The sequence below is a fragment of the Simochromis diagramma genome, unplaced genomic scaffold (assembly GCF_900408965.1).
Source record: "Simochromis diagramma unplaced genomic scaffold, fSimDia1.1 OVJJ01000646.1, whole genome shotgun sequence".
NCBI classification, from domain to species: Eukaryota; Metazoa; Chordata; class Actinopteri; order Cichliformes; family Cichlidae; genus Simochromis; species Simochromis diagramma.
This window is the reverse complement of record NW_024387279.1, coordinates 568,708-595,427: the sequence shown is the minus strand read 5'-3', so window position 1 is coordinate 595,427 and position 26,720 is coordinate 568,708. Positions and strand designations below refer to the sequence as shown.

Sequence of the window (26,720 nt, the reverse complement as noted above, 5' to 3'; positions counted from 1 at the left end):
ATCAGTCACACAGCGATAAAAAGAAACACAAAAATGTCAAGAAGCTGTTGTATTATTAACTGCAATAGCCGGTCGCATGACAGCCACGGGAAGCCGACGGGTAAAGAGATCGGTTGTTATCGGATTACGTCGTTGAAGAGAAATTGTTCGAGCCATGTTTCCGAAGTAACAAAAACGCGACGGATGGCCTGGATTGCAGCCATTCAAAGACCAAATATAACGTCCCAGAACACTCCAGCTCACAGGTTAGTCTGCTCCAAGCATTTCCACAAAGGTCAGTCTGCTGTTGTAGTTAATGCGTCATTTTCATAACATAATTGGTGATATAGGTTACAAGCAAGTCTGGCGCTGAACAGAAATTGTCGCGCTATGCTCCTTTGTTTATTGTGCATAAATAGTGAATTGTCCTGACACAATATTGTGTTTCGCTTCTGTTATTATGGTACATTGACAAAAACATATACTTTTATTCACAGGGTAAAACAGGTTTTTTGTATCACTAATTGTCCAGTGCGATTACAGCATACAATATTATTGTCACTGCTACATTTCTGTGATGCTACCAGAAATTATTTCCACTGCTAATTAATTACCGTTGAGCTCAAAGGTCCTGTTAATAAACGGTTAAGGAATGTGTATTTATGAAGACGATTTGTGAGACTGGTAAACTTATGATATGTACGATGGTCTTTCGTTCTACACGGTGCATTTCAAGGTCCTGCACCCATCCGTCGGTAAACTGTACCTGGGCTTGTTGCAGTGACCTGAAGTTACTAAACTTCACGAGTGTATGCACTCACTCCAAGAACCGTATGATTATAAATATGCATATAAATATGCTAAGATGAGATAGCTGACTTCATCTAACTAGCAAATGTTGTCCAGGCTACGTTGGTGATGCAGGTTTTTTTTTATATGTATGATATTTTTGTCATGCGATTTTAAAGCTGGTCCTACAACCGCATCCAAGAATAACATGCAGCTTATCTCAGAACTGTTGGTGAAAATTATTCTTGGAGCTAGGTTTAATTGAGCTGCATTTTAAAGAGGTGCAATTTCACAATTTGTGTATATTTTCTAAGTTCACTATTTTGTCATGTGTTGAGAAAAACACAGATTTAAAAATTACATGGTCTAATATTTACATTTAGCACATAACTGCAACATTATTTTTTTGTTTTTTTTTAAAGACTCGAAAGGACTTGAAATTCAAAATTTCAGACTTGTGACTTTACTCGGACTTTTACACCAGTGACTTGAGACTCGACTCTGACTTGCCCGACATTACTTGAGACTTGACTTGAGACTTGAGGATAAAGACTTGAGACTTACTTGAGACTTGCAAAACAATGACTTGGTCCCACCTCTGATAATATTCAACATTGCAATCAATACATTTTTCAAAAAAATGCTTCTCTGTGCAAAATAGGTTTAAAAACATAAACAACTGTGGGATCCTGTTTGTCCGTGATTTGAACCGGGGAACAAATCGTGGCAGGATCAGCCTGATGTTATTTGTGTCCCACTGTAACTTTACTGTATAAAGAGCAAACATCTCCAAAATGTCAGGAGTAGTTAGTCATTACAAGAAGTGTTTGTGAACTAAAAATCAAGAATGTGGGATACTGTTTGTCCGTGATTTGGGGAGCCCAGCTCTGCTTCCCGACGCAGGGAAAACCAATTCTGCAGGGAGACCTACCTCGGCACTTGTGCAGATGAAACCAAAGGGAATATGCTTCACCATATTTTCTAGTCTTCGGCTTAGAATGAAGTTGGTTTGAAAACATATTTGGCGATGCTTCATCTCCTGCTTGCTTGATTTGTGTGGGAGCCCTGTCAAAAACCTGCAATGGCTCTGCGCCCCCCTAGGGGGCGAACCTCACACTTTGGGAACCTCTGCCTTAGAAGATGCTGTTTTTACCGTTTCTTCCTGCAGTAAACATAACGATGCATTCAGTAAAAAACATCATGTATAGTTTTTATCTTAACTCTGGTTTGACGTGGGCTCTCACTACAATTTAAAAAGTAGTATATAGTTTAAGTCCACACTTTAAACACAAAATTTGAGAATCAGGTTTGTCTTGCGATGACATAGAATCTTTTTGCTATGTCATCTTAAAATGGTCATGTGATTGGTTTACCACAAGTACTTTATTCTTCCTCAGCCAATCAGCAGCACTTGTGTAACTGTTTCTCCTGCTTTGCCTTCCCGATAAGCTGAAGACAGGTTCAACCGTATGTGTGTTTAAAATAGTAACACCTCTGCACTGCATTTTCTTGTTAGTAACGGTAACAACGTTGTAACGATAGAAATAGTAATTAGTTACTAGTTACTAGTTACTGAGGCTACAAACCTAGCCTATTACTAGATCATTCTGAACAAGTAAAATATGTTAAAGACAAATATACAACAACATTTAAATATCTGGCACAGCTGTAGATAAAAGAGCTTTCCCCTGAAAGGAAATCATCGTCTTTTTAGAAACACTTCAGATTTAGCAAAAGTGATGTTAACTAAGATGAAATCATGTGCAAAATGTGCTGCAGAGTTGTGTCTACACTGCAAAGCAGCACAACTAACTTATTCAACCACGTGAAAACACACCACAAATTGCACTTTAATTAATGCATGAAGGCCAAGAAAAACATGCAGTGGTTGCTAATGTAAATCATCCGGCTTAACGCTGATGACCATAAAATGAGCCCGTACAGTAAATCTGCATTTCCATCAAACTCACAAAGACAGGCTGAGATTAACAACACAGCCGTATTGCATATATTAGAAGGCTTTATGAAAATGGTCAGCTTACTGGTTGAAAGATACAGATTTGTTTCTTCTAAACATGCAAAATGCCACAGGGGACATGGAGAGGAAATCACAGCTGTCGAGTAGGCCTCCCTTACTACGAGCTTTTGTCACATCCATTATGTTTGTAGGATGAATGCAGTTAAAGAATTTATATGTCGCTTCTAAGAAATGCACTTAGGCTGGGTGAATCAACACCTTATTTGTCTTATTTATGTATATTAAAGAAGATTGGCCACCTGTACTTGTTATCCAGGTCATTCATGCACATGTGAAATAAATGAATGCACTGACATGCTGTGAAGTCTACACATCAGCTTTAGAGACAAAGAGACAACCTCCTCCTCCCTGCAGTGTAGAGGTGGGGTGAACCTGAAGGAGTGGGTTCCTGTCATGGATAGCAAAAAAAAACTTCCCACCTTCCTTTTACTACACTGCAGACAGCTGGCAAAACGCCCAGCAGTGGAAGCTGCAGTTCCACTGCTCCATAAAGCATTGTCCCAACTATTCTCTCAAGCTTCAGTGGAAGAGGCTCGACATGTATCAAAAGGCGGGATAGGACATATTTCATCATATTCCCATTGGATTCAAATGGGGACAGAGTGAGGAGGGTGAGGGTGTCTTTGTAGATCTCTTATCTAACTCTTGCATCACAAGTTTTTGATCCAGCAGTGACATGCAGCATGCTGGAAGACCATACAGCTCACTGGCCAGAAAAATTATAAAACAACACAAGTACCTCCATATTTTTTATATATTTTATATAAAGTGATGTCAAATTTGTTTCCATTTTTATCACTTATCTTGGCCTTCTTCTTTGAGATGTTAAATGGTATTCTCAGTTTTTCAACTTAAATTTCCAGATTGTTTTATTTTATTTTATTTTATTTAAATTTGCTTAACGTATATAATTCACTTACTTACTGCACATAATGTCCTGCTTGTACATATTCACTTACTGTATATAATGTTGTCTTTTTGTACAGCCGAGGAGCGTTTCAGGACACATGTCACTGGGTGTTGTACTCGTATAACTCTGCCTGTGATAAATAAAGAATCTTGAATCTTGACCCCATATCATGTGCTCAGCTACCACTTGAAGTGTTATCTCAGTTGACATCTCCATCAGTGAGTGATACATATATATACTTTATGTTGCATTTTATTTCTTAGATTTAAAATTCTTAGCATTAGAGGATGGACAGCTGCAACAAAAAGAGAAAGCCAATTTTCTTTTCTCACAGAAGACACTTTGACATGTTGAGAAAAGGTACAATTAAGAGAAGTAACAGCTGGACTCCACTTAGATGTCTTAGCACTAGTCCTTTTCCTGCTGTGAGAAGTCAAAATATCTGCCACTTGCAATGGTTTTATTACCGTGAAAGAAAATAGTGTGGAAATGGACGTGTTTGTCTGTGAGCTGTCACTAAAGTGCTGCCAAATTGCAACACAGCAGCTGCTGGTGTAGACCAGCAGAATCCATACAGCCAGACATGTGCCATGACCTGTGTTTTCATAGAACAGTTAAAAAACAAGACGACTCTCTTAAGAAATTTCTGAATATACACGATGCAATGTAACCTAGATATTTGTACAGTTTGTCATTTACTTTTAAGTCCACTTACCTAAACTCAAAGGCTGAAGTGAAAAAAGCCATCTACACCCTCTTAAAGGCAGAAAGTGTGTACTGTTAAGTGTACTGTAAGCAAAGCTTCTGGTGAGTCTTTGGCACTGAAATCTTCCATTGATGAGTTTGAACACTGTCGCTTTGGACAGATGTGAACTTTATATTTATCACTTTATAGAAATCAGTGATTAGTAACTGTTAGCTGTATATCGTTTTTCCTAATGAATTTGTTTGTGGTCTTAGTATGTTATCCATAAAATTACATGCATGATAACATTAATACACTTCAGAATAAGTACAGTTTATTACAGAACAATCCATTTTGAGGTTATATGATTAGCAATTTTTTAAACAAATGTTTGTGGGCACATATACAAGAGAAGCCATTTTTAGGTGTGTTTTACTTTTTGTAGTTTGGAGGCTCTTTGCCACACTATGTTCAAACTATTTTTGGTTTTTAGATGAGACGTCACAGCATCCACTTTTTATAAATACACAAACCATGATTCAAGAGTTATAATCAAAGAGTTCCACGAATAAAAAAAATGTAATTAAAATTCAGCTGCTTTCCATTTTAAGGTTGTTTTCACGTGCAGTGCAGCACCTATGTAAGCAATTCTGGTTGGTTTGGACACTGAAAATATGATAAATTTTGAGTGCACAGGTCCCTCAGGCCATGGTTGTGTCCTGATGCACCACTTTTAACCTTGAACACTGTGGCCCAATGTTCCCTCTAAGCTGCGCACGTGCGCAATTGCGCACTGCTGGCACGGTCTCTGCGCACAGAAAATCTGCGTTGCGCACAAAAAAAAAAATCTAACCTGAATTGAAATTAAAATTAAAACTTTAACAATTCTGTTTTGCAGTGTTAGTCACTGAGTGACTGGCTGCTCCCGTATGGGATTAGAACGATGCCACCTTATCCCATAGTCCAGCCAATAATGCGATTTACATTCGTATATAGGCAGCTAATCCACGTGGTTGACAGCCTATGACAGCGTCCTTATGTGCCGACACCGGTGGTTTAGCTGGCAAAGCGGCGTGGCTGATGAGGAGTGAAGCCCCGTTAATGACAACGTGTACAACCACTGGAGATGTGAGCAGGACAGACGGAACAACTGACGGACAAAGTGTGGACTTTATACCAGTTTTTAAATTGTGTTGATCGGCCACGTAAAACCAGAGTTATGATAAAATATCTGCAATGTTTGGTTTTCCTCTTGAATACTGTCGTTGTTTATATTTAAACAGTAAAAACGGCGTTTTATAAGAAAAAAGGTTGAAAGCCTGTGAGCAAAAACAAACTCCACCCCCCTCTCCCTTTCCTATTCGTCCAACAAAGTACCATGTCGACCAATCAAAAAATGATATGGCAACGTAGCATCTAGTTGTTAAGAAACGGGGGGAAGTTTTAGGAGTGACGAAGGAGTGGCACAAATAATTTGTGTGGCATCAAATTTAATGCAAAACAGCTGATTGTTCTGTAAATAGTTTGAAATGTTTATTTTAAAATGCCTTGGCTGCATTTATAAAAAATAGCTGTTGTTTGCCAAACTCAGTAACTTTTTTGAAGAAGTAACTATATAATTAACTGCCCAACATTGGTCATTATCTACTGTATTTTGCAGACAGAGAGTTACAGACTCTCTCCCAGACCACAGACTCAGACTCATAATACAAGTCAGAGCAAATAATAATAATAATAATAATAATAATAATAAAGTTGTGTTTTCAAAATTGGAGTTAAAGTTATTTTTACTTCCAATAGTGTTAACATACTACACACGTCATGAACAAGATTTTTTTACATTTTCATTGTTAGTGGGCTAAAGCAGTTAATTAAAAGTAGTCTAACAGAAATGTAAATGCTGTAATTTGATTATTTTAATAAACATGTAACTTGGATGGATTCGATGCTGGCGTGACCACAGTGCACACGTCTGCTGTCGCTCACAGTGGTCCAAGGGACGCTCAGGGAGTTTGTGTGTTCGCTCAGACACATGAAAATTAGAGGGAACATTGCTGTGGCCCCTTCACCTGTAAACATAAACGTTGACCTTCAGCATAAAAGCTGGGTTAGTTTGATACAGTTAACTTTGAGAACAAATGCCAGACTTTGAGGGAAGCAATCTTAATGCACTGGGTGAGTTTGGTCCAGGCCAAATTTAAATCGCCCCAGTTATTTCCTTTTTATGTCTGGAGTCACGGACCTTTTTTTATAACCCAGTGGGAGTATTTTTTAAGCAGCAAGATAAGTCCACTGGTCTTGCAGAACTTGTACAGTCATGTGACACCAGGTTTTTAAAAAAAACATGTTGAATTTATCAGGTTTGTTAATTATGTGCAAACTCAAAGCAATAAACCTTCACAGATGCTTCGTATAATATGACAGTTTGCCCTTCGTAACGAAAAAGATAATTCAATTCAATTTTATTTAAATAGCATCAGATCACCACAACACTTACCTCAAGGCACTTAATATTGGAAAGCCAAGATAAATACTTAGATAAACATTTATTAGAAATATTAATTCAAAATTAAATCTGGGACTCCCCACCATTTGACCGTAGAACTGAAGAAGCTTCTCGGATGAGAGGTGAAACGTCTTCAAGCAACTTAAAGAAGTCCAGACGCTTTTCTTTGCATGCAGACATATTAATTCAGACACGTTTACTCCCTGAAACCTTCAAAAACTATGGAAAAGTGTAAATGAATTATTATTCATTATTTTTGATTGTCTTCCTCCGTGCAGTTCTTGGCAGACGTTATTGCAAAAGTTAAAGTTATTCTTTTTTTCCTGTTCAAAGGAATAAACATCTGCATTTGATCTACTCTCACTCACCAATTCTTGCAGTGTTTTCAGAATTTGCAGAATGTCTGTAGCTTATTGTTTAATTTAAATATGAAAAACTACAGTTCCACATAATACGGGGACCATCTGGTCGTCACACCCACCTACAGTAGTTCTACACATGGTCATGGGTGACTGGAGAGAAACCTGCCAGTATCCACCTCCCACGATGGGCACATCATGTGTGGACCCTGGGATAAAACTGGGACATCTAAATTAAATTTAGGTGGGTATGACAGACAGCTTCTCCCTACCTGCCTTTGCAAACCACCATTGCTCTGTGAGCCCTGAACTGTAAGTAGGTAGGCTTAAATTCCTAGCAGTAATATGTGCTATAAATGAAGATAGGGTGCTCCTTTGAGACCTTATACAAGTGAACAGTCAGTAGCAGTTACATTTACTGTCAAAGCAAGTGGAGTCCTTTGAAGTACTGGAGAGATAACTAGTTAGTAGAGATATGTTGAGTAGAGCAGAAATGCTTAAGGGTAGCACCAAGGCTGCTGACTTCGTGTATGAGAGACTATTCAACATATTGAACAGCTGCACTCCTGAGGTATCCAGTATTAAAGAGGAATAAACTGTAGAAGCTGGTGCAACATAAGTGTTTCATCCATTTAGACAAATGCTGCATGTTATTATGAAAATAATAAAATGATATATAATTATAATCATGTCCTTTACATTTTCTACATTTCCCTAGGATAAATATTTTTCTTTTGCTTTCATAAAATTTTCTATTTATGTTGAAATAGCGCTGCAACAGCGTGTTGACTGTTCAATCAATAGTGTCCTTTCTAGTCTTGATGGGACTGACAGTTGTCATTATCTTCATTCTTTTAACTCTCAAGTATCATAAAGTTAAGTTAAGTTGATGAGACTGGGTTTACAGACAGCGTTTCAATTTTAAATGTAAGGTTGCTGCCATTGTTCTAACACTATGTATAAATGTAACAGGGCTTGCTGGCAGTTCCAATAGTGCTAGATCCTCCAACCTTTATATGTGAAAAATACATTAGCTTAATCACAGCTAGCTAATACTAGAGGGACCAATATGCTCACAAGCTAACATGACTGAAAGATTAGGGCTACATGCAGTGACAGAGTTAGCCATGTTAGCACGCTACTTTCAACAGGTGGTCAGGTTGAGTCCACCTGTGCACACTGAGAGGATCAGGGCTCCATGTCACTGCAGTGTCTTCATATATAGACAGTAAATGTGAAGCAAACACAAACACTTCTTTAACAGGTCTTAGCAAATACAACGCCCAAATACGGGCAGCAGTGAAATCCTAAATAAAGAAGCTGATCCAGAAACTAATAGGAAAAGGAAATGGACCTGCAAAGGAGGGGTGGAACTGATTCTCTATTCCTAATTCACGTTTTCAATCAAATTTTTTATTTTATTTTTTCGTAAATAATTAAATAACTCAACTTAAAGTATTTATCAATAGATTAATAGTTGTCTTAAAAATATTTATTTATAACTTCTCTTTACGATATTATGACTTCCCAAAAAGTTGATACTGTTCATCTGGACGTAGTGTTGTCAGGCACATCAGTCACGATGAGTGGCGAAATGTTTCTCCCACTGAAAACACTACGTCCAGATTAACAGACTCAAGTTTTTGGGATTTCCTTACCTGGAGGATTGAGCATGAATCAAAAGATATTATGACTTATTTTATTGATGTTTTAAAAAATCAATGTAAAAGGATTTTTTAAGTAAATATACTAATTTATTAATGTTATTGCACAATTCAATAGTTATTTAATCACAAAATGCTTTATGTGTTTGACTCATCTGGTCCTCCACAATCACTGCTGCAAAGGAAAGAGTAGATTAGATATCTGTGTTCTCCATAACTTCTATCTATCGATCTTCTATGAATAACCACAGAACACATACATACACCTGCCTTTTTCTTAGGCTTGGATTTAACATAAAGTAAAACAGCCTTTACTCTCCAGAAAGAACACACTTAAAGGCGGGTGTGTGGTCATAAAAATAAAATATACTCTGTTAATATATTGTCCCTGTGACTTGGAGGGAGAGCCCCTGTGAGCTGCACTTGACACACATTTTCCGCAGTATTCTGTGCTACTGCTCTTCAAAGTGATTTTCATAGTCAGAAGCTAATACTGAAATATTGACCATGTATAGTTCTCTCTATCTTAAGTCTTGTGTATGACATCATAGTATCAGGTTCAGATTGTACAGTTTCAGTATAGAAAACAAAGAAAAGAAGTTTTGGTCATCACAGTGGATGGTTTTATGCCATGAATTGCATTCTGGAAAACACCAGGCACATTATAAGACAGAGAAATGGCACCCACAGAAAAGAAAACTATATAGAACTAGAACTATATAGAAAACTATAAAAGAATTCCAAAACAGCTAATTGGTCAGTTACCTCTACCTCACTACCAGAGAGTCAATCGAGGGTCAAAACATATGTGCCAATCACACTTGGACTAAAGCACGCACACAGTGGGTGATCGCAACAATGTAGCTGTGTGGGTGCAGACATGTCTCTATATTGTAGCAGGAAGGTTTGTCTGAGCTTATTGTACTCAAAAAATGATTGAGCATTTTCACCCCTCTGCTGAAGGACCCAGACTATGAATTTAGACATTAATAGACCTGTAATGTTGTAAAACTATGAAATGTAGACAATGTAGAGGTACAACCTTACTCTTTGAACAGCAAACTAGTTTTATGCTTTTTAGCAGTGATTCTATACATGCTGTTTGAGGAAATAAGATTACATTTAAATACTTTGGTTCAACTATCCAAAGCAACGAACAGAAGTGAAGAGAGCGCAGGGAGGAATGAGTGGGACAAGTGGCAGGAGGCTACACTGGAGGTGGCAGAGCTGAAGCTGCTAAGATCCTCATTGGGAGAATGGACAAGACTAGAAATGTGTATATCAGAGGGACGGTTGAGTGGTTTGGTTGGAGACAAAGTTAGAGAGGCAAGGCTGATATGGTTTGGACACGTGCAGAGGAGGGATAGTGTATATACTGGGCAAAGGATGTTGAATTAAATCGATTGACCAACAGAGAAGTCGTATACAAAAAGTGGATGAATGGGCTCTAGGTCCAGAGGAAGCTGAAGTCCACTGATGTGTGCAGCACAACGATGGACATTTTCTGTCTGTGGCAAGAACAGTGCACTTTGCTATGGTCTGCTGGGGAAACAGCATGAGAGCTAATGACACCAACAAGACTGAAAGGACTAATCAAAAAGGCTGGTTTTGTGACTGGCTTCAAATTGAACACTTGAGGTAATGGAGAGGAAGGTCACAGAACGTAATGGACTGATTCAGCTCCACTGTCACAAGGACAGATGCAGGAAATCTTTCATGCCACATTCAGTTCCTCTTTATAATGCAATGTATCAGTCTGGCAAAGAGTCACTTTCTTTTTCATTTTAAAATTTTCTTAAAATTCTGTTTTGCTTTGTTCATTTTGAGATATCTTATTTTACTTCTATTTCATAATCAGTGGGGCTCACGTAAGGTAAACTGACATGTTTACCTTATATTTGAGTAAGTAAGGTATGAGTCTGAGACTGCTATAAAGTAATTGGCAAGTCAACCCCGTATTAAAATGGATACGTCCCTCTGTTCCTTAAAGGGTTGCATCATGTTCAGTCAAACACAACGCAACACTGGAGTCGAGAAGCATCTAGTAGTCTCAGAGGGCCCCTTCTTTTCAGTGCGATTGAACAGTGTGGCTTGGTGGTTTCTGAGCACAAGGCAGTGTGTTACATTGCATTTTTGTCAGTGTGTGTCTCTATACCCCTCCTAACAGAAATAGTGCGAACGGGAAAACAGCAGCATGGAGGCAATCAGGGCAGATTTTCTGTCTATTTCAGTGAGCTGCATCAGTAATGAACCATCTAAAAGTGGAAGCAGTGGTAGACAGAGAGAAAGCAGGACACAGAGACAGTCTCAATAAGAAAAAGTGAGTTTTTCCCAACAGATCAGGGATCCAATAATGCATGAAACAGTCACAATGTGGACACAAAATGTCAGTATAAATTGAGATGGGATTTTTTTCTTTTTCTTTTAATGAATGTTAAGGCTGTGTGACTCCATGGGGAATAGCTTGGGCTTACAGTCAGGCTAAGGAAGAGAGGAAAGACAGAAGTGTCCAGTTCAATAACACATTACAGTAAAGCAACACTACTTCATCAAGCTGTTAGGGAGAGCAGGATCTGGAAACACTTCCCACTCCAAATATGCAAAATTATCAATTAAATACTGTCTGACATTTAAACTTAGATGAAAACTTAATTAAAAAATAATAAAAAATAATAAATCAAGAAGACTAAGAACAGGAGTTTCAGTCTCTGGCAGGTTTCAGAAAGGAGGATGGTGTCCAAGTTATAGTCAATATCAAACAGTCACGTTGAAAAGAGTCTCAGCAAAAGACTCGTTCCCCCACAATGCATCACATAATGCCACAGGAAATCATTACCACCTGCGCCTTTAATTGACCATCTGTAGCAAAGCAAATCCCCCCTTTGAATTAATAAAGTATCCTGATGCTGGTTCTGTAAGAACGAGCTCCTCAGCTCCTCCCTGTGTGGAGATGTTGACGTCTACACTTTAGTCTTGTGTAAAACTTGTTGCCCAATCTCACAATACTGTAAAACCATTTAACAGTTTGTATTTATGTGACCACTCAAAGCACTTTAGACTACAAGTCACATTTCTAAACATACATTTATATAGTGCATTATTTCCATATATTTAAGTCACAGAATGACCCATTTGAAATAACTAATTAACCTAGCATGGATGTCTTTGTGGAGCCAGAGTACATAGAAGAAACACAAACAGGAGAACATGCAAACACCACAAAGAAAGGGGTTCAAACCAGGAAAAGTGTGTGTAACACTGTGCTGCTCAATAGAGCTCAAAACTATTAGCAACTTTTAAGGAATAGATACTGACAAATGACAAAGAGAATGTGAAATTTGCCCCTACAATAAGAGGACCTAGCAGCTCTGTTATAATGAAAGGGTGCCTGCAAATCAGTACAAATCAGTACAAATCAGTACAGGTGATTTATGGCCAAAAAGGCCAGAAAACCCACAGTGATGCTAGTTACAGAGAAGAAAGTCAGACTGCAAGAGAAACGTAAGAGAAACAGAGCTATCGCATCATGCTACAAAACATCCAGAGCCTTTTCTAGAATGAGAGCCATCACTACTTTATCTGCATTTATGCATTTCACCAATACCTCACAAGGAGAACACAAGTGAGAAAAGATGGAGGCTAGATTGAAAAGGGGTTTTGGTATGAAAGTAAGAAATGACTTGCAACATGAGGGCAAATTTTTACACAGAGCAAGGCAAAAAGAGCAAAGTCAGCATGAGCCACCATGATCATACTGAAGGTGAATTTAAACAAACCTAAACGATTCTAGCTATGTCAATATTCTTAACTTAAAATGCTGCCTCTTGCACTGAGATTCTTGTTTTTCTTGTAATTCATTAAAATATGTCAGCTTTAGGTATTTGTCTTTGTTCTCAATACAAAGACCTTGATTATTGAAATGAATAATAAATAAATTTCAATAATTAATTTTGGTCTCTAAGCATCTGTTGAGATTGCTTATGCCTCAGGCCAATTCTGTGTTTTTCACAAAAGCAGAAGCACCGGAGACTGGCACAGTATTTAAAAAAACCTGAAAATGCAAAGTCACATTATTTTTTAAATGAGCAAAGAAAAAACAAAAATGACAACTCTTTACAACTCTTAAGGCGTAACAAGCCCAACACTGACAAGGCTAAGACAGGCAGTGCAGACAAGTAACAGTAATGAGGCCATGGTGAATGGTGCCATATAATAACAGTGATGCTATTTTTGTTAGTGCAAGCTGCAGTTTGGTGTTGTTTTGGGCGGTTGTGCGTGCTCGTGTCAGTTTGTTCTGCCAGTTTAGTGATGTGTCAGTACAGAAGCTCACAATTCACTTTTGCGGTGATGTGAAAAGATGAGGCTTTCTAAAACTTTCTCGACTTCTGGTTTTGACTTTTTCTCCTCCTATACCAGCACCGATGTGGAGGCTTTGTCTGAGCAGCAACACCAATAATTCAGGAGAATACTGCAGCATACCCTGAGTGCTGGTGTAAATGGTGTAGCGGCTTCACCTTTTTGCGCAGAACGCGACCAGTGTGGCAGTATAATGCCCTCTCTTTGTCTTCATCTCTCGCTGGCTTCTCTTTTTGTTTAGGAACTTTTCTATTCTTCTCTGTCCCCCACAAACCTGATAGTTTCTTTCTGGCAGAGTTGTAATTATTTCTTTCTCCTCATTAGTGAGAGAATTCGATTTCTGCTAATTGCATCAAGAATTGCCTGAAGCCAAATCTGCCAGTGTGTTCAAACAGCCCACACACAACAAGCTGGTGACAATACACGTGTCACAAGAAGGATGCTTGCTTCCATTTGCACACCAACAGACACCAAGAAGGCTGCGAGTGGAGGACGCAGCCAAGAGAGTGGGACCTGGAAGCATATTCAACGGTGGCTGCAATCCAACCAGAGACCGTTTTTTTCCTCTTCCGTCAGTTCAGAGAAGCGGAAAATACATTCGCATTCAAACCATGTGAATGTGGAAGCTTTGGCTCAGTGTTAAAATAGAGAGGCAGAGAGGGAAATAAAGTTTAGGATGCTCCCAGATAAACTTTTATCTTCTCACAGAAGCGAGAAGCAGCTCGTGATATTTCCTATCTGTGACGTCTTTGCTCTGATGGAAGTTTGAAAGTTTATCCTACACAGTTTCTAAATCTGTGTTAGGATTATTGCTCCATCACTCCAAGCAATCTAACATTTCCTTAGCGATATAACTGTGAAGTTTGAGAAGGTATATCACCACAACAAGCAGGACAGAAAATGTTTTAGGCACTCGCTGTGAGTCAAGCTGCAAACACTGACCCCCAGAGATAGGAAAGGATACAGTGGCTTGCAAAAGTATTCGGCCCCCTTGAACTTTCCCACATTTTGTCACATTACAGCCACAAAGATGAATCAATTTTATTGGAATTCCACGTGAAAGACCAACACAAAGTGGTGCACACGTGAGAAGTGGAACGAAAATCATACATGATTCCAAACATTTGTTACAAATAAATAACTGAAAAGTGGGGTTCTTCCACATGACAATCACTGACTTCAGAAGAAGATGGAGAGGAGGAGGAGGGTTCATTACCCCTTGAACAGCTGTTTCACATGGATCAGATTAAAGCCGTCCTCCCCAGTCTCATAAATCATGGGCCATAACCTCCTTTTTGACACAGAGTGTGTCGTATGTTTTGCCTTTAATACCTTTGTTGTATGAAATGTTCTTTAGTGGTCGCTGGATTTCAACAGTATTATGCTGCATATATTATTTCCAGTCATTCTATCTGTGATGGCAGTCACATCTGTGTCCACTACATTTCCAGTGATGGAGCTGCTCTGTGGTGCAGAAGGAGATTGCTACAGGATTTCCTCTCAGCTAGCACCTGCTTGCAGGATTAGACAAACCCACATTTAGAGCATTTGGTGACTCTGAATGACTTTCCTGTTGGAGATGTAGCCTATAAAACTCTTTTTGTTTTTGTGTTTTGTTTTTGTTTTTTCCCTTTGTTGTTGTTGTGGTAGTTGTTTTTGTTTTGTTTTGGTGGGTTTTTTGGGGGGGAGGTTGTATAAAAGAAAAGACAACAACAACAACAACAATAAAACTCTGGCTGAAATTATTTCAGCGCAATCAATCCAACATTTGTGTAATCTTTAAACGAACAGCATCTTTTCATTCCTTCAGACTGATGGGTACTATGAGCAGCACTTTTCAGATTGTGTTCACCTCAGTTGTGTGTGTGAGGGTACACAACTCGGCTGACAGCATCCCCACGCTGTAAGTCTAATTGAGCCTCACTGAGACCTGTGTGTATGTGTGTGGATCCCCACAGAGGTGGGCCTGATTTTCTTTGATAGCACATAGTGCAGATTACTGAAAGACACTGATGAATACAGGACACACACACACAGCTGAGAGATGAGGTTTTCTATATGTTTACACAGCCAGTGTTCCTCTCAGATGTCCCAAAGCAGCTCAAATGATTTTCCCCTTTATGAATTCCTATATTTGGCTGCTTGGGCTTCACACTAGGGCTTATTTTTTATTACGTTTTGTTTGCCATAAAACACTCTGATCAGACTCTTTTAGGACCGTCTGCTCCAGAGTCTCGGACTCGTTTTACTGCACAGGTCATTTTTAATATGTCAGTTTATTTGGGTTACTGCAAATGTGCCAAGAATGTCAAATACTTTCCAAATGATTTCTGCTATTTTTGCCTCGTGTTGTGTCTTGTTTTTCTGTTGAATAATTGCATTAAACCCTTCATCAGTGCACTCTACACTGTCACCAAAAAGAGTGAATTTAGAATTGACTGAAATTAGCTACAGAGCATATTTGTGACTCTTAAAAGGTGACGTTGAGTGTTGGCAATATGAGTGGTAATTTTGACATTCAGCACCACCAGCACTGCTGGATTAGTTGTATTGTTTACTCCTTATGCACAATGCTGATGGCAGGTGGGAGAAGACTAAATATTTCCTTCCATCCTTAGACACACTACAGGCAAGCTGACACGCTGAGGCTGTTTTTATTTTTAACATACTAGCAATGTAGTATTGGAGTAATTAAGGTAATATATCACATCATTTGATGCCACAAGAGATCAAAATAAGTGCACTATAAATCCTTTCAAGCTTGTTGACCACTTCAAAAGAAGCCTTATTGAGTTTTTTGGGAGTAATTCATTCGAAATCATCTTTTGAGTATTGAAAATGGAAAACCAGCCAAGTTAAGCTCCTCAAAGTTGAAATAATGCATTAACTACAGAGCATATTGTTAATGCATCACTGAGCTTTATCAAATATAAAGCTCAGTGAGACCCTGGTATTTTAATAGTCTCAGCAGAAACAGCTGTGAGAATGTTCAAATTCTAAATAATAATCTGACTGCTTTGCTAGGATGTGGCATTAAAAGGTTTAGCACCCCGTGATTGAATTATTATTGTTGTTGTACTTTGAGGCATTTCATTTGAAGTTTGTTTTACGCAGCCTGATTACAAATGTCCACTATTCCCTACTGTGTTTGCACTGTTTTAATCTAATGATATATGGGTCTTTCATTGCCAGCATCTTTTGCAGCATTTTTTGCAGAACCTTTTGGTTAAAGCAGGTGGGCTTTTTGTTTGTTCATCTTAAACTAAAAATCAGGTTAACCCTTTAAAACCGGTCAGAGCAGCACGCTCCGTTTTGCGCAACTATTTTTAAATCCCAGTAGCACTGCAACCACGTAAGTTAGCGCAATAATTTTTTTTTGCATATGAAACCGGAGGAGTTGTACTTACATCTTATGCCATCAGCTTGTCCTCGTCACGGTTTCCTTCCACATAAAGCTTTGCAAAAACTGCATAAAAAGCACTTGCAGCAACAAAAACACAATATTCCAGAAACAGGCTTTGACGATCCGATCAGCTGTTCATAACACTTCCTACATCAGCATGAACTATCACATGTCTGCCATTACCTGCCTGAAACCGGAAGTGACGTCATTTTCGCGGAAATGTAGTTTTTTACCATCAGCGCCTTATGAGCCTATACTGGTGTTTTTAAAAGTTATGTTTGACTTTATGACTTTCTGTGTCATTTCTGGGATGCTTAGAAGTCAAATTGCACTGCTGGAAATAGTTTATTTTGATGCATATGCTGCTTTTTTTGCAAATTTGCAGTATAATATTTATTTTCATTTTTCCTGCAGTGTATAAAAATTGGTGTGTTTAAAAAATAAAACTATGAAGACACTCAAAATAAATTTCCTGTGGTGGGAAACTATTTTGTGCAACTTTTTTGTATTTACAGTTTTGAGGGATAAGCCTCTTAAATTTCTCTAACTAGAAATATATGTTAAAAAAACAAAAACGATTTTCAGTTTTTTTGTAGTTTATTGCACTTTCTTGCAATTTATGTAATTTCTTTGCACTTAATGCACACATATTATTAAAATTTGGGCTATAATGGTTGTATTGATGTATGCTCCCAAAAATTGCACTACAGCATGTAAAAGCTCTGGCGGACTTGGTTCTATGGTAGGTCTTAAAGGGTTAATAAACTAAAGCAGTAGGTAAACCAAGGAAAGCAGATGCAGTCTTGAAAGCCAGAACATGTTTTTGATTTATGCGACACGTGAGATTATTACATTTATGGACCGCAAACTTTAAAAAACCAAAAGCAGCTGCCAGAGTTTACTTCCTACATTTCTGCATTCAGTCTTGACTCAAAAGATATTGATTCATCAAAACATCTGGATGTCAGTGACGCATATACATACCATTGTGTGTGGAATAGGGATGTTATTCAAGGATAACCATGATATTTAAAAATAACACCAAGTCAATAAAGCACATATGATAACAAGGTAAGTAACTGCATTATTGTTGTTTTTGTGTGTATATTTATTATTTCAAAGACATTGACTCTGTAACTTATATTTTGAGTTTAATTGACTTGCCAAAAAAATGTAGCACATGATAAAAAAGTTAGATATAAGTTTTCCTGATAGTGGTATAGCTGTTATTTCTCTTTTCAGATAATCCATAGATACTGTAATATTTCATTCTCTTTTCCCTCTCAATATGAACATCGACCTTTTTGATACCTTTAATAGACCTCTGAAATCTGTACATGCGTGTCAACAAATGATAACAAAAAGAGGTTAGTATAATTCTGTAATCAGATATACCAGGCGGAAAAAAAAATCAGGATTTTTGTGCTTTTTCAGACAAAGGTTTTAACTGTAGCTAAGCACAGTTAAAACACTGTAGTCTGTGGATCTAACAGGTTTCCCGGGACAAACCTTGAAGCTGCCGGTGTGCCTCACTCACCTCTCTCCACTCCTTTGTCCCCAGGCCTTGAACGTACAACACCACCACTGAAAAGAGAAACACAGATGCACACCTTAAATTTATTTTTGCACCTTTCAAGACTAATGGATATCTCAAAATCAGTAGACGTAAACGCAGGAAATCACTGTTATCTAAAGATGTAAAAATATATATATATATATATATAAAAATGTTCTTTTAAAGTAATATTTGAAAATAATCTTTTTAAAACTGTAAGTCACGTTTCTTTCTCATACAGTATTACTTTTGTAACAAAAAGCTTGCGTTCCATTTTCAGTCATTTTAAGGCTTCGCGAGCAGGGCTTCGTCTTGCCACTGGCTTTCTTTGGATACCAAAACTTGCCAAACAGCTCAGACTGTGTTGAAATTTTCTCCAAATGATGAGCTGAAGGGAGGCTCCTAACCTGCTGACTGGCTGGGTCTTCTCAACACAGTAAAAGAGTAAAACACTAAAAAGATTTTATTAACAAAACAAGCACAATGGATCAGTTTATTTAACCGATGCGAATGACAGAGAAGTGTTCACATACACCACATTTGTTTTCACCCAAGCTCAAGGTGCATGCCACCAGAGACAAAGAGAAATGAAGCAGCTGCCCTGGCACTCACAGTGCCCTTTCTGGCCCACAATGAGAGGGACAGGCTGTTTTTTCCATCCCCTTTCCATCTATTGATATGTCATTATCTCTTTCCCTCTCTGCTTAGACTATATAATGAGGAAGTAGGAAGTGCCACACATCACATTTCTACTGTGAGCCTCCACCTTTCAACAGTGTCCACGCACTGCTCCCCCCCCTCGATGCCACAGAGAGAGCGCTGTTGGAGAAGGAAATGACCTCAATCCTGAGGAAGGAAGAAATAACAGTCCCTCAGTCGGTGTTACCGAAGGGTTTCATCTCAGGTGTTTGCAGCAGTGAAAGCAATTGTGTTGGATTAGGGTTCAACACCAGCAAAAATCTTGCCAAATACATCTGAGCTTGTATAGTCCAGTAATAAATGAATAAATGTATCTTTGACTACTCTCCTTTCTTCATTTCTCTCTCCTTCCCCTCATCATCCTCCTATTTTCTTTGAAATCTGTCTTTGCTTTTTCTCTTCTGTCCTTTCCACTTTTTCTTCTACATTTCTCCTTTTGCTCCCAAATCAGTTTCTTCTCCTTTTCCCTGTGGTCTCTTTTTGTTAAAGTCCTCCTTCCATTTACTGATTTTCCATTTCTCCTTCCCCCTTTCCTCCTCTTTCTCTCAGTCCCTCCTATCTTGTCCTCTCTTTCCTCCCCCTCTGTGCCTCCCCTGTCCTGTGGTTCTACTCTTCCCTACTCTCCATTTTCAGAGCGTTCTCACTCCCGAGGCGTAACATGTCGACGTTTTGTCACGTCCCGCGGCGTTCCTGAGGAACGCGAAAGGAGACCTTCGGCGTTCTTATGGTACACGGCGGGTTATGGCTGGAATCTAGTGCAATGACGCTCCCGCGGTAATAGACGTTCCAGCCCTGTATTCCAGCCCTAAACCTAACCTTATCCCTAGCCCTGACCATAACCTTATTCCTGACCTTAACCAGGACTGTAATGATGTTAAATAGCGTGTTTCTAAGCGATTTGAAGAAAAAGAGCGAACATTTGTAGGTTCAGTCCAGACGGTTCTCATATTTCCTCTTTTTCCGAGGTCGTCATTTAGGAACGTGGTGGGTAGCCGAAAACGTAATATGGTGACGATTTGTCACCTAGCGTAAAATGTTACGCTTTGGGAGTGAGAACGGGTTGCCATTTTACTTCACTTCTTCTCCCCACTCCTCTCCCCAGCCTCTCTTCTTTTCTTCTCTCTTCCACTTCAAAGCAGGTCATGGTAACAGCAGGCCATGTATAGAAATCATCATGTTTCTGCTTCAGTGGGACAGGAGGCCAGTCAACCACAACCCAGTCAGTGTTGGAAACCATACATCCCCATTCTCTCTGCTTTTCTCTCCAAAGGGAAATGCAGATGAAACAAGGGAAGCAAAACAGTGTTAACTGATAAAGATCGAAATGGTAAGCAAGAGGCAGAGAGTTTAGGGATGGTTGGCTAAGTGATTCATATATGGACACTCACCTGTCTGAAAGAGGTGTGGTAAGACAGAAAAAGTGAGTAAGAGTGAAATGGAGACAGAGAACAACATAAGCAAGCTTGCTGATGATGATCCACATTCATGTACACAATGCATGTTCTTGATTTAGGGCAGCATTCTAAAATATTTGCACTGGGAGTCTGAGACTAGCTGCCTGACCTCTGAAGGAGCTCAGGACAGGCAAACATGGAAGTGTAATTTTACTGGACTGTTTCAGCCTTTGTGTTTATCGTGTGTCTCCAGCCTAATTTTGTGATTCTGAAATCACATCAAGTGTCCAAGAATCTGGTATCATAAATTTTTGTCTGCAGAGCAAATTTTCTACACAAATCTAAAATGAAAAGTACCACTGGCTTATTTTTTAGTCTGGAGCTCCATGCCAAATTTCAGAAAGACGAAGACACTGGATCAGCCCAAACTACACGGAAGGAAGCTTCTTAATGATTTGATGGCAATTACAATCACCAACTGCACTATTGTTAACACACTACACCATAACTAATTAAAATCTTGCAGCACTTGCAAGGTCCCCCTGCTCAACAACATAGACCTACAGGCCCATTTTAAGTTTGCCAGTGAACATGATTCAGAGAAGGGTGGGGAAAACATGCTTTGGTCAAATCAAAACAAAACTGAGCACTCATCAACCCATATTTAGCCCGAGGCCGAATTTAGTCAAGTTTTGCTCAAACACTTATTTCACTCAAATCTTTTTATAACTGTTTTAGGGATTTTTTTCTGGATATTTGGTTGATATTCTGTCTTTCTATTGAAATGAAACTACTATAATAATTAAAAAATATCATTTGTCTGTAAGTGAGCAAATTTACAAATTCAGTAGCTCAAATTTCAATTCAATTCAGTTCAATGCAATTTAATTTATACATCACTAAATCACAATAACAGTCACCTCAAGGTTCTTTATGTTTTAAGGTAGACCTACAATAATACATACAGAGAAAAACCCAACAATCATATGACCCCCTATGAGCAAACACTTTGGCGACAGTGGGAAGGAAAAACTCCCTTTTAACAGGAAGAAACCTCCAGCAGAACCAGGCTCAGGGAGGGGCGGGGCCATCTGCTGCCACCATTTGGGGTGAGAGAAGGAAGACAGGATAAAGACATGCTGCGGATGAAATAGTTGTTTCTCCTGCTGCACTGGAGTATTTCTACAAATGTGAAGCCACAGTCATTCACACTGAAATGAGAATTGTCCCATTTTTTTCTAGAGTAAAAAGCGCTTTGGGGTCCTTAGGGACTAGTAAAGCACTATACAAATACAGGCCAGGCCATTTTAATCTTTCAAAGATGTGTCCTAAGAAACTGCATTTCTATGCAACTGAGTCATCTGACCAATTACATTTATTGGCCGAGTAATCAATGGTTGGATTACATTCAGAAAAGTACTATAAAAAATACGATATCTTACTTGTGATTACTGTCATTAATTTTTGTCCAAGCATGGACAGCATGGTAGCATAACTGTTAGCACTGTCCCAGGTTTGAATCCTGGCTTGAGCCCTTCTCTCTTTCCTGTGCCTGCATGTTTTTCCATGTATTCAGGCTTCCTCCCTCAGTCCAAAGGCATACATGTTGACTGGTGTTTCCAATGTGGCTACTTGTAGCACTATATGAATGTTTGGTTAAAAATGTTGCTTGAGTTGTCAGTAAGATGTTTATAGTCTATAAACAGGAAATTTCATCTGTTACACGCAAAATTTCGTTCTAATTATTTATGGATGAGGAACTAGCTGTTTACTCGCAGCCACTCAGAAGCATTAAAATATATTAGTAGTTCAAGTGTGGATTAGGTTCAATCATTTTATCACTAGCTGCCAGTGCTTTGTGACATTATGAGTCTACACTGACCTGCACTGTCCTTTTGTGGCTTGAGGACCGGGTCAGATAGAGGGATCTAACCAGGGACATGAAAGAGCTGAGGGGGCATTGTGGTCTGTCAGTCTAGCTTTTCCTCAGTGGGGAGGAAGAGTTTGAAGTTCAGGACCCCATCTGACACAATCATTACCTTCCAGCACGACCCTCCACCCCCACCCAGCACAGGAGCAAAGACTAATCTATGGGTTGTGTCAGTAAAGGAGCCCTGGCCTGCGGAGAGACCGTATTTGATTCTTTGCCTTCAAAATCAGTGTCGTTCAGTACAATAATATACACTGTGGTTACACATCATAATGTAAATGATTAGTCAATGGATAGTACCTTTAAATGATGATTTCAACATTAAAACAATGACATAAAGATTCTGTCAATTATCCCATTTATATGTTGCTTCTCAATTCATGCATTATAATAAATCCTCCCTGCAACCTTTTTTCTGCCTTCCTCTCACTGACTTTCTAAAATGATACACAAGACAAATGCTCAGCCTGTTCAGAACAGTTGATCCCAGATGACATTTAAATTTTCTTTCTTGCATATGAATCAACATTTAGCACAAATCAAAGAGTTTACCTGAGGTTCTTTGGCTTCATGGAGCTTTGTGGTAATTACTGAGTCTAAACAAGATGGGAAAAATTCTCTAATCTGTGTTGATGAAAGAGATCCAAATCTACAATCTCACATTAGATAATTAGGCTTCTATCGGGACTCGGGAGAGTTCGTTAGGGAACAGTGAGACTGCTCTGGTACTGTCAGGTTGCATGTAAACACAACACTTCGCAGTCTTAGGAGATGTTACATCAAACAAACCTCAACTGAAAGCTACAAAATTTCATATAACAAGGAAGAAGCACTAAAAGTTGATTTTATCTTAAAAGTGCCAAAAGGAATGTCCACTAAGGCAGTTTGAGCTGTTCCACTGTTAATTTGAGGAAGAGGGTGCACATCAGTGCTTCATTATTTCTCTTGATTAACATACTGTATCTATAGGACACAGTCAACGGGGTCTGCTCAGCAATCTCAACTATATGATTGGCTGTAGCTCAGGTGGCAGAGCAGGTCAGCCACTAATCAGAAGGTTGGTGGTTCGATCCCAGGCTGCCTCCTGACTGCATGCCAAATATCCTTGGGCAAGATACTAACCCCATGTTTGCCTACTGGTGGTGGTCAGAGGGCCCGGTGGCACCAGTGTCCGGCAGCCTCGCCTCTGTCAGTGCGCCCCAGGGCAGCTGTGGCTACAATGTAGCTGCCATCACCAGTGTGTGAATGACTGAATGTAGTGTAAAGCACTTTGGGGTCCTTAGGGACTAGAAAAGCGCTATACAAATGCAGGCCATTTACCATATGATTTGGCTAGTCAGACAAATTGACAGCATATGTTTTCAAGCAACGATGCAAGGTTGGAAAAAGTGAAGAATTCTCTGCAATACTGCAGTTCTTCCCGTAAGCTAACGATTTCAGATTCAACATGAGTGAAAGAAAACTGTACCCCTGGGATAGGCTCCAGCACCCCCGCTATGCTATGACCCTCCACATGAAGTAGGATTCACAATGGACCCACAATATACTACCAGAATCCATCCAAATCACTGAATTCAGGTGCTTTCCAATTACTTTTATGGCCACAGGTGTATAAATTAACCTAGGCACGCAGACTGCTGCTTCTACAAACATTTGTGAAAGATTGGGTCACCCTCGGGAACTCAGTGCGGTACCTTGATGGGATGCCAACAACTCGGCTCTTCTCTTCTCTCCTCCATAGTTTTGTTTTATCTTGGTCTCACTGTCCTCTCATTTTTCCTTTTTTCTTCCCTCAGCTTCCTCACTGAGCCTGGTTCTGGCAGAGGTCTTTTCCCGTTAAAAGGAACTTCCTTCCCACTGTCGTCAAGTACTGTTGGGGTTTTCCCTCCAGTATCGTAGGGTCCTTGCTTTTCATGTGCTCTGAGGTTGTGAAGTGGCACTAAATAAATAAAACTGAATTGAACTGAATTTAATTATTTCTCTCTTAGATTCAACAACAGAAGTGAGTGGAACTCTCACAGGAGGAAAAACTAATAACACTCAAAATTTCTCTGTTTTAATAAAAATGTTATGCTTCAACCCATGTTTGACTGAAAGGCCACTTATTGGTTTAATCCAATCAACAGCAAGTAGTGATTGTTTTTTGTTGGGGTTTTTTGGCAACTTAATAAGCCAAGTTGTTTTTCCTTGTGTCCTCTTCAGTCTGATGAGTCATCAGCCATAACACTTCAATGCAACTGACAATAAAAAATGATATTACGAAATATGTCGTCTGCGTCTTTTGACTCCAAGGTTCCTTTTTGTCTTACATGCTGCATCTCGTCAGCACTTTTCTTCTCTCCTTACAAGCCTTTGAAATTGATTTTCTACTCAACTGTTGCTCAGTATAGCCTTGCTTTTTCTATCACCTTTTTCCCTGTTTTGTGCTTGACAACTCAAGTAAAGATGAAACATTGACTCGTGAATAAGAGTCCTGTCTGCTTTTTACGTACCTAGTAAATAACATTAAATAGGTCAAAATTTAAGTTGCAGCCCGCTAAGTGGGTTTAAATCTGGATGCTTAGAGTAAACCTTGATGCTGTAGTGCTGCTGTAGCACAATGGAGTGACACTCTTCCACATTTTAAGAACATTTTCTGAATGGTCAGAGTGGTTGTATTGATGGTTGAGATTTATGATTTTCATTTATACCCTAACAGAAAGAAAACATAGCATCTACAACTTACGAAATTATTGCTTATGTTTATTTTATTTCATTATTATTTGATCGGATGGTTGGTGGTTCGATCCCTGGCTCCTCCAGTCTGCATGCCAAGTATCCTTGGGCAAGATACTAACTCCAAGTTGATCTCCAATGCATCCATCAGCGTATGAATGTTAGTTAGTAAGCACTTAAAAGCACAGAAGGAAGAGACTGGGTGTGATTGGTTGAATGTGGCATGTTGTAATATATATAATATATATAAGAATCAGTCCATTTACCAAAGCAAAGATATATAAGGAACGTGTAATAGCTGATTACACTCATCAGACAAATATTTGTATGATGTTGTCAAAGCTAGTCTAACATTTAACCATGTGCTTGGCTGTAGTTTACTAATGCATGCAAATCTGTGTTTATAAGTCATCAGTCTTTCATTAGGCTGTACTGTATACTGTGTATATTGCAGTGTCCTGTTTACTGAAACATGTTCCAGTTATAGTTATATTATGGACATAATGTGCAGACTCTCATCTTTCATTTGAGGGGATCCACATTCAAACTGGATGAAGGGTTTAGGAGTTTCAGCTACTTAACATGTGCCACCCTCTTTTTAAAGGGACCAAATGTAATTGGACAGTTTACTCACAGACAGGTGTGGGCAATTTCTTCATTATGTCAAGACTTTAGATGTTGTGAATATTATCAGTTAAGCAGATAAAAGACCTGCGGTTGATTTGAGGTGTGGAGCTTGCATTTAGAAGATTTTGCTTTGAACAGACAACATGCGGTCAAACAAGCTTTCTTTGAACAAATGAAACCAAGACCAACCTCTACCAGCATGACGGCAAGAAAAAAGTTACAAGCTACGTGTGTCTACATAGAAAACAGTCAGGATCTCTTTATTTTTGACTGTAAACTCCATAATCAAAGAATGATGTAGCATCCAGGTCTAAAAAGTAAAATGTGTGCCTTAAACATGTGTTCTTTGACTAAGGGGTGACTTCTCTGGGTGCAGGACTTTAGATTTTATGGAAGTTGATAGGAAACTATGTTTATGTGGTAAACTGTGGTCATTACTAGAGTCAGAAGGATAAACTAGGGAACGCTCAAGCTTCTGACTTGAGTGACTGACTTAAACAATTATTGAAAAGGTGCATTGACAGATAAGCGGATCCAGTGAAGCCTTTCATTTTCAATTAGTTTTTTGGCATTTGTGCATTTTGCTTTTTTTCCTCCATTCTTTTGTTACATTAAGTTGCAGATGCAGCTGCTGTTTCTAAAAGTTACTATAATATAATCACATTCAATGTGTGGGCCCAGCAACTGCAAAGTGTCAATCAGGCTCCAATGATTAGTCACTCTTAATGAGGACCAACTTAATTAAGAGTCCTTCCCATTCGATCCCAAGATGCAGGTTTTCATTCAGTCAGTTGCTATTCTGCATGTGTAAGCGCTGTGGGAGACAGTCACTGTATTACTGCTCACTGATGCTCTAAGTGTGGAATTAACATGCAAAAGGTAGTGATTTAATAAACACTGCATGAGACAGAAGAGTTCCAAGCAGAGAATACAAAATCATATCAGAGGAGTAATTACACAGATGAATGATGAATGTGAAGAATCAGTGTGAGAGAGGAGGCAGTTACCTGGATCTGACTTGGAGAAGGTGTCCATGTCTAACAGGTTCCTGCAACAAAAACGTGTGTAAGACAGAAGCATCAAAGTGCTGCAAGGCCAAATGGTTCATGAT

General features: G+C 39.0%; 1 protein-coding gene across 3 annotated transcripts in view; it reads right to left on the bottom strand.

Moving 5' to 3' along the window:
* LOC120715793 (copine-9-like) overlaps positions 1 to 26,720 on the bottom strand; it is a 207,682-nt gene that overhangs the window by 168,184 nt on the left and 12,778 nt on the right. For all 3 annotated transcript variants that reach the window (XM_040002952.1, XM_040002953.1, XM_040002954.1), the window contains exons 2-3: positions 26,617 to 26,657; positions 18,227 to 18,273 (exon numbers count right to left, since the gene is read on the bottom strand). In XM_040002952.1, coding sequence (XP_039858886.1) covers positions 18,227 to 18,273; positions 26,617 to 26,657 — 88 coding nt within the window. The remainder of the gene's footprint in view (positions 1 to 18,226; positions 18,274 to 26,616; positions 26,658 to 26,720) is intronic.